The sequence below is a fragment of the Mesoplodon bidens genome (assembly GCF_964165515.1).
Source record: "Mesoplodon bidens genome assembly, contig: HAP1_SCAFFOLD_486, whole genome shotgun sequence".
Classification (NCBI taxonomy): Eukaryota; Metazoa; Chordata; class Mammalia; order Artiodactyla; family Ziphiidae; genus Mesoplodon; species Mesoplodon bidens.
In genome coordinates this window covers 76,898-86,373 of record NW_027671453.1, presented here as the reverse complement: position 1 = coordinate 86,373, position 9,476 = coordinate 76,898, and the positions used below count along the sequence as shown (strand labels likewise).

The 9,476-nt window shown below is 37.0% G+C and overlaps 1 protein-coding gene across 1 annotated transcript; it reads right to left on the bottom strand.

Annotated features, from left to right (window-relative positions):
• Nucleotides 1–6,933: 6,933 nt before the first annotated feature.
• LOC308611328 (MSL complex subunit 3-like) lies at nucleotides 6,934–9,265 on the bottom strand (the record flags this gene model as incomplete). The annotated part of the gene is made up of 2 exons (XM_081260154.1): nucleotides 6,934–7,516; nucleotides 7,696–9,265. The coding sequence occupies one exon, from the start codon at nucleotides 9,263–9,265 to the stop codon at nucleotides 7,697–7,699; it is 1,569 nt and encodes a 522-aa protein (XP_081116280.1). The 3' UTR covers nucleotides 6,934–7,516; nucleotide 7,696.
• Between the last annotated feature and the right edge of the window lie 211 nt (nucleotides 9,266–9,476).

Below are 9,476 nucleotides of genomic sequence, written 5' to 3'. Positions count from 1 at the left end.
TAGACTATATCTGATTTTTAATTTTGCATTTTATCCATATTGATTGGATAAATGTGAAGAGTACCTATTAGATTGAATAGCTTAGCTTACAAATGAAATTTTAATGGTTTTAGTTTGCCTACACATTTTCAAGCTTTTAACTGTCATTTAAGACCTGAATTTTATGTGGCTTTTTACTCAGAACTTAGCCAAAAGACCTAGAAAGGTCGATTTCATTGCTCTTCTATCTGAAAGATATTTTAGTCAAACTAAAGAACTGAGTGCATTTTGTAACCATCATATTTCAGCGGAGAATACTTTTTAAAAGTCCACACCATTTGTGGCCCTCTGAAAATTTTGTCTGCCCTAGACAATTAGCAAGGTCCAACAGAGGGGCCAGTAGGCCAAGCATATTTTATCATTGCCCATTGTGAAACTTTGGGCAAGAAGAATGTTTTAGAACTCTGATCTTTAAAAACTAGTGTGTAACTGTATTTCTACTAGTCCTCAGGCATGCATGATGATTTAGAGAACATTAATTATTTATGAAGCTTTTCTAATAAAGGGCACATATACTTTTCCTACCACACGTGGATGTATTAAGCATACCTTTTTTTGAGGTGAAGATAAAAATCGCTCTTGCAAATATTATTTTCATTCAGTAACTGAAGAAAGAATAGCTACAAAAGTCAATGCACATTCAGAAGTGACAGTACTATCTCTGAAAAGAAATTTATTTACATATATTCTATATAATTTCAATTTGGCATTTTGTACTTTGGTTTTTAAAAAATTACAATAACATAATTGCATAGTTATTATTTTAATAGCATCATTTGACTTACTGATTTTGCTCTGATTTTTTATTGTTTGTGTTTTCCAAAATTATAAATGATAGCGCTATTAAAAATTGGTGATTTAATTTTTGGGGAGAATCTTTAGAAACACTGTTATCTCCTTGGTGTATAACAAATGACAGAGAGTAAAAGAGCAAATATGGAAAAAAGGAAGTTAATGCCAGCATTAACTTGAGTCTTCCTTTTTCATGTTCCTATCTATGGTTTTGTTTTATATAACTCATGATTAGTTTTTTCTATGTAAAATATATGTCTACATAATTACCTCTCTTAGAAGTATTAACTAACATTAGGTAAGGAGATAAATAAATTATTAATTTTTCAAATATAATAATTTTTCTATTTCTTTTAATATTTTAATTGTTTTTCCATTCATTAAGGAGATGTTTCTTAATATACCAAATATTTATTGAGGGCTTATAAGGTGCTGAGTTTAGTTCTCATTCTCAAGGAGCTTAAATTATGTTAGCAATCTTCACCTGGCAAATACTAGTATGTTTCAATGTCCAAGAGAACAAACAATGATATGATACTTAATTTCTGTCAGATTAGCACCTCTTGCAATTTCTTTGTTACCTTGCAACTGTTTATTGATCATGCAGGATGACAAGGGCACTTCTAGGCAATGGGGATACACTGGAAGCCAAAACTGTCAAAAATTTTCCTTTTTTGAGTTTATTTTTCTAATGCCAAGCTCACTATCAAAGCAGAGCTCTGTGTGCCTGAGTCCAGCTCAGATCACCCAGCAGAAATACCCCACTGATTCAGTGGCTTGAGCATTGTTGGTTTAAGCCACTGAGATTTTGAGTGGTTTGTTCTATAGTAACAAGTAATTGATATAGGCCAAGACACAATAAGCATAATATACAAATGAATAATAAAATATTAGAAGAGTTTTTCTCAAATATTTTGGAGTCAGGATTTCTGTGCTCTCTTAAAAATGGTTGCAGATCACAAAAAGCTTCTGTCTATGTTGATATCTGTTGATATTTACCATATTAGATATTAAAATAAACTTTTAGAATAAATATATTTGTTTAAAAGTGACAATAATTAACCTATTACAGGTTAACCTACTTTTATAAAAAACCTATACTTTTCAAATCCAAAATATAAAAATAGAAGAGTGGCATTGTTTTATATTTTTGCAAATCTATTTTTTTGCATATCTTACTAATTAGATAATAACTGGATTTATGTATTGCATTCTTCATTCAGTCTATTGAGATATGTTGTTTTCCTTGAAGAAAATGAAGACAAGCTCACCTCATACAGTTATGTAGTTGGAAGAGAAGGGTATTTTACCAGCCTTTAAAGATGATGCTGGATATATTTCTCTGATATGACATCAACACTAAATAACTATTAATTTCTTAGAGTTTGTTTGCAAAGTGGAATCTGTAACTATGGCAATGAATTCTTCATTTTCTCTTACATTAAAATCCACTGGTGATTCTTTCACTTTGAATGGGTCTCTCACATATGCATGATTTTGTAACTTCATATATTAGCCATTAAGAAAATGGTGATTATGTCTTATGTTGACATATTTCATTATACAATATAAAAAGTCACTACCAATTTCATCAGAAAAGCCATTAATACTGGGACACTGATACAAGTTTTCTAAAATGCTAAATTTTGCTTAAAAATTTAATTGTATATTGGCAATGTAGTGCCTAGCATTAACCTTTTTAATTGTAATGTAAATGCCTAACATTAAGCTTTTGATTACCAAGGCATCCATTTTAAAGGCATTTATTTATCTTGAATAAACATATTGCCAGCTGTGTGACACAGCTACTGTCAAAATAACTAGATAAGGAACCAGACTGTTCTACCCAAGAAGGTCCCCTTTTAGAAAGCCCTGGACCTAGAGATTGTCATACTGAGTGAAGTAAGTCAGACAAAGACAAATACCATATGATATCACTTATATGTGGAATCTAAAAAAAAAAAAAGGTACAAATGGACTTATTTACAAAATAGAAATAGAGTAACAGATGAAGACAAACTTATGGTTATCATGGGGGAAATACTCTGTAATGACCTATATGGGAAAAGAATCTAAAAAAGAGTGGATATAAGTATATATACAACTGGTTCACTATGCTGTACTCATGAAACTAACACAACATTGCAAGTCAACTATACTCCAATAACAATTAAAAAAAGAAAAAAGAAAGCAAGCCCCGAGTGACCTAGATAACCGACAGCTTTTCCCTACCCTCACCCTAATTCCAACTCCTTATGTTTATGCACCAGTAAAGAGTTAGCTCACAAAATCCTAGGCACCCCACCTATAAAAGACAGAGTCCAAGTCCACACTCCCTCTCTTTCTCTCTACCCACGACACTTGCTGTGTGAGCCTCAGGTGTACCAGGTACCTTCCAGGACTTTGAGTAATAAATTGTCTTATTCGAAGCTTCCTGATGGTTTTGCTGAGGTACGTCCTGTAATCCTAATAAGAACTGGGAAGTCTGCCCAGTCACAACAAGGGCCCTGGTGGTGGTGAGAGGGGATGTCTGTTGGCACCAGACCAGGTGAGTCCCTCAGGCATTGGTAGCAGAGAACATCACCATCAGTAGGCTGAGACCCACACAAGAGGCAAGGAATTCTGTCAGGGGTTTTCCTTCAAGGGACAGGCTCACTTGGTTCATTTTCAAGAAATATCTGGAAATACCCAAGTCTGAACAACCATAGTTTGTCTGTCACTTGTTCTTTCAAGTAAAAATAAATGTTTTTTAAAAAATCAGCTGGCTTGGCTTGCATCTCAAATAATTGCACAAGTGTGTTTCCTCGAGATGACCTTTGTGTAATAGAAGTACTTATACACACGTCCCATTTCATCTACAGAAGATTAAAATTAGGTCCACTTGAAGATCCAGATATATGAAAATGAGTAATTGCTATCGATTTTTCAAGAGATTTCTTAAATAGGATTGCCTTTAAAAATGTGTAGGTACATGACGATGAAGAATAAAGTGACCATTCATGAATGTAGTATACTAGTCGACCACTGCAGTTCGGTGCCATCCCTGGATTTGTGCCAAAAGGCCAGCAGCTTTACCCACCATTGCTCTTGTGTCATCAATGCACATGGCAACACAGTGGAGAAAAAAACAAGTAATGCCATCACATTATTATGAAAATAGTCTGTGTGTTCCGGATAACCTATAAAGGCCTTGAGGACTCATTGAATGCTGCAGACCACATTTTAAGAATTTTTATAACATAAATACATGAAAGTAAATGAGTGTCATAAAGGCCATCAGGAGAATTGGAAAAGGGGATGATGCGTGATTTTAAAAAGAGTGACCTGTTTTAATGGTACTGAGAAGGCAATCTTTGAGTAAAGATGTAGAGGATGAGAGTATGAGTCACAAACATACCTGGGGGAAGAACCGACAAGGTAAAAAGCATAATTGAGGGGCTTCCCTGGTGGCGCAGTGGTTGAGAGTCCGCCTGCCGATGCAGGGGACACCGGTTCGTGTCCCGGTCCGGGAAGATCCCACATGTGCCGCGGAGCGGCTGGGCCCGTGAGCCATGGCCGCTGAGCCTGCGCGTCCGGAGCCTGTGCTCCGCAACGGGAGAGGCCACAACGGTGAGAGGCCCGAGTACCGCAAAAAAAAAAAAAAAAAAAAAAAAAGACCAATGAGAACCTCAGTCTAATTCCCAACAAGACGTGATTTCTACTATGTTGTTCAGAATGCTTTATGAAAGTATGGAAATATCTACATTAATATTTTTCTTTAATTTTTGAAGTAAACTATTCTTGTAAACACTTAAAATTAATTGTAAACAATGATAAATCTGATCTATCAGACTAGTGTTGCTTCATGAGTGGAGCGTTCTCTTGAGGGCTGTCTCTCTTGAGGAAGAGGAAGAAACACAGCAGGGAGATTGTCTGATCCTTTGAGGGGGCACATCATAAAATTGTGGGCTGGACCTCACCCATAAATTGCTAGAATAAGAGCTGGTCCTCTCCCATGAATATTTAAACTGTCCCTGGGAACCCTAGAGTGTTTTTTGTTTGTTTGTTTTTTAAATCACTGCTAGAAGGACCTAGTTATGCGCTGGAAACTGCAAAACTACACAAGCTGGAGAAGACTAATTTTCGAGGGGCAGTAAACATAATCCTAGGTTTAGTTATGGAGATGATGAATGTAAGGCAGGGTTTCTAAACTAAAAAACACTTTACAAAATGTTTCCTCTGTCTCTTCATATCAGACCAAAATTGACTTTCTAAGAAAGCTGAAATACAACGGAAAAAAGCAATTCAGAGATATTTAGATATTTCAGACACGTTATGTTGAATGGTTCCTGTTGACCTGTTTTACACAAGATAGTCAAAATAGCTTCATGTGCTGCCATAAAATTTTCCAGTATTCCTATTTAGTATTTTTTACATGACGATTCTTATTTTCTTGATGCCAGTAAGTAATTACTTTTCAAAAGCAAGAACAGTGGGCCCGTTTTCTTATTTCTATTGAGTTAGTGTTCATTTTGGCAGTTACTATAATTGCATAGTGCTGAATTCAGGAACACTAGCCAGAAAAATAAAATGGGAACGGGTACAGTGCTCTTACGATTCACATACTAGTTTCCCTAAAAATGATTTCACAAGTGCAACACTCCTCTCTCTCCAAAGTCTTCCAAAACACTACAAAGGGAATATGATCGAAAGCATTTTTTTCCATCTCAAGGCAAAACAAGTGGAGGAAAACTAAAATATAAAAGGAACAAAGCACTCTCTATAATTACACTTGCAAAAATGTTTCATTTCCCCTAAATATCGCATATGTTTTCAATAGTACTTATTTTGCATGTTTAATATTATTCATAGTTACTGGAAAATACTACTCTTGAGAATCAAATCCTGTTATGTAGGAGAAGCCCACTTCTGTTAAACTAGTATGAATAAATGACAAAAACAACTTTCTATAATTTATTAGTTATTATGATTGTATTTTTAAAATAGATAATCTATTTCAAGAAAAGTTCTTCTGAGATAGAGGAGCTTCATCTCAAAAGTGATGGGAGAAAGATCTACAAAATCAAAGAATCTAGAAATGTAAATAGTTGATACAGAAAACAAAGGGAAAAGAATAACATTCCCAAATAGTTATAAAGTTTCCATTAAGATTTTACTAGTAGCTGGGGCCATTTGATTCTTCTTATTAAAGGAATAAGGAGACAATTTGTTATAAAATATTTATTATGTTGCTACTTTGTATTAAGTTAATATGAAAAATTCAAGCATAAAAATGCAATATCATTTACAATGAGGCCATAAAGTTACAGGCTATAACTTATGAGTGAGCAGAGTCTGAACCTTCTTTATGATCTTGTTGACATATAGTAGTTCAGGTTTCATTTGGCCTCTATGATAGTTACTTATAGTGAAATTTTAGGGCTACTCCTCCCAGTACCCCATTTTGCTAATTCCCCTGCCATAGTTTTCGTATATAGCTATTTCATCATTCCAAAAAGCAATCCAAGCAATGGTTATCCAATAAACTCTAAGCACTTAGTGAGCTTTCAACTAATGTTCATTGAAGAAAGACTGAATAAATGATTCTATTTCAGACTTAACTTTTGAATAAATATTTTATTCATCCATGGATAAAAGAATACTTAAGAAATTTTAAAATATATATCTTATTTTCTACATAATGTTTGGATTTTATAATTATCTAAGCTGATGTATTTGTTATATTTCAGATTACATCATTTTAGCAGGCTTTTGTACTATGTAAAAAGGCTACCTCATAAGAAGAAACATTGTTTTACATTTGAGAATTTTTTTTCAATTTTGTATTTTGAAATAATTATGTAATTATGGCAAGTTCCAAAAGTACTACATCGATTACATTGTAACATTTACCAAACTTCGGCTAGTGATAACCACTTATAAAACTATAGTACAATGTCCATAACTAAAAAATTGATATTAGTACTGTTGAAGAGGAAACATTTTTCCTCTATTCTTGTAGGTTCTTTTGCCTGGTCTACTAATTAAGTTGACATAAGACATTAACAGGAGAAAAAAATGAAATTTTTTGTATATGGAGCCTCACATAGAATTGAGAGGATTCAAGACAGGCAGTTAAGGCTTGTGTGCCATGCTGAGCTAAGGAGAAGAGGTAGGGGTCTGGGATTCCAAAGGGGAGGAAGACAATTTATAGGGAGATGGGAAGAACCAATGCTTGGTAAACAAATGTTTGTCATGCCACGTAGAGATAATGGGACAAGAGGAATTTCTTTTTTTTTTTTTTCAGGCAATGCTTTATTTAGATCACCAAAAATAAGGTTTTATAGAAAAGGAACTGTAACAAGCAAATGTATAGCTGCAAATTTTCTTTTTGCCATCAATATCAACCCCCTCTAAAATATTCTGGGACTACTTTTCGGTTTCCAAGTAAAACTAATGTTTTGTTGCTCAGCCTCATCACAAGAATGAAAACGGTTTGCAAAACAATTTTGTTTAATGCTAACAAATAGTTTAAAAATGTGGTTATTGCTAAAAAGTAACTCCGTCTACTGAAACAGCCCAACCTACGCACACTTTCGTGAACATTTCACTGTGAACACAGCTGCTCTTTTCCCGCCGTCACAGATGACATGTACCGTGGCAAGGGTCACATGTTGGAGGCCGTTCAGGTACCTAGGAAGTAATCCTTAACAGAAATAACTACGGTAGGTAAGCAACTCAAACAAATGGGCCCGCCTCTGCCACACCCCCCCAAGGCGGGTGTCGCATTCGCTCTAAGGAAGGCCCACCAACTCCCTAGTTCTTTATCGGGACCCGAGAGTGCAAAGCTAGATAGAGAAGCTGTTCTTCCAGAACCATCAAAACCTTAATAAATCGCCCTGGGGTTCTTCGTGCTGTAGTGCGCCTCACAGGCAGCAACATAGGCAGACTCTGGGAAAAAGTCATCATGGTATTCTGCTAAAAACCTCAGAAAGAGATCAAAGTGCTTCAGTAAAGCCTTCAGATTCTTCTCAGAAAAGGACATCTTTCCAAGGATTTCTGGAAGTTTCACGAACAATCGCAGCAAGTGTTGCGCCCCATAAATGTAAGAGGGTGGAGGTGGCTGGTCACCTGGGGGGTAACTGTCGGGTACAGGTTTCCAGGAGAGGACCTCATTTATTTCATTAGTTCTTCTGCCTTCAAAGCCAGCAAACCCCGCACTCCCTTCCTTGCTAGGGGTCAGAGGAACGGGTGAGGATGATCTGCTATGAACGGGTGTCTTCTTTTCCAGGTGCAGGAACAGCTTGGGCATGCTGGCAGACGCGTCCTGCTGCCGGCGCTTGGGCTGGGGCGAGGCGCTGCTCTCCGACAGCCGGTCGCAATTGGCCGAGTGGCGTGTGGACCGCCGCAGAGACTGCAAGGCTTCCGGCTCGGCTTTGCGCCTTTTGGGGGTGGCTGGCTCGCCTGTGGTGGGCTGACTCTCTGTGGACTGTGGTGTGGATGGATTCAACAAAGGTGGGCTTGGAGAGAGCTCCTCTGGGTTCCTATTAGTGTTTGTGGTACTTTCCTTAATCGGAAGAAAAAATTTGGACGAAGTCACCTTTTTATACTGAACTTGTTCATATGGATAGAGCAAAACCAATGGGAGAGTGTAATCAAAGGTTATTCTTAATCCATCCACCATCTCCTTACAAAGGTCAACGTTCTTTTCTGCTGGGATATAATGCACATTCATGTTGGCATGTGGCATAGCGTGATGGTGACGAGGCCTCTCATTGGCTGAAAAGGCTGCATTGATAGCAAAATGCTTCACGTATGATTCCAAAATAGTTATGATGTTGGTCTGGCACGGAAGTTTCACTAACCGTTTCCTCCTGTTGATATAGTAACAATCGTCCTCAAGCTTCTTCTTCAGAACTTCAGGGATTTCTATAGTTATTGTTCTTTCTTCCATTTCCTTTTTTGCATGCAGCTCTGGTTCCTCCTTCACTTCAGTCTTTTCTTCAATATCACTTTCTTCACTTATTTCTTCATCCTTTTCTTCACTACTGTCATCAGAAGAACTGCTTATTGAGTTTTCAACATTTTCATCTTTTTCTTCAGCAGGGAGGCTTTTTAAGACAGAATCCACACCAGGCAACCTGCAGCGCTTCTTCTTTCTTCCTGTGCTTCTCAGGCGAGCTACAGCTTTCCTTGCCAATTTACGCTGTAATCTCCGATTTTCATCGGTGTCACGAAGGACATGATCTTCAGCTGCCCATCTATCCCAGCTTCTGTTCCAACCATTAAAATGGATCAGATATTCTGGGATCTTTCTGCCTTTTTCGTCTTTCCCAACAATAACATCGACAATCTTGGCATCGTACAGCACTCGCGCCTTGGTGGGGTCAGGCTCGAAGCACAGCACTTCCTCCCCTGAGTGGAATTTAAATTTCATGCCCTCGCTCGCGCTCATTTGCTCATCGTAAGAGGAATTTCTTGATAAATAAGAACAATGGTAGCATTTTTGTGATAATATTTAGTCTTTTGTCCTCAATTCCTAAAAAACTCTTCAGAGCCATAAAGCGTCTTGTTATTCATAACAAGCTCTTTTGTGCCACAACTGGGTTTATGTTAACACAACTGGGTGACATTTGGAAGCACCTAAGGATGGGGGCTGGTTGTCA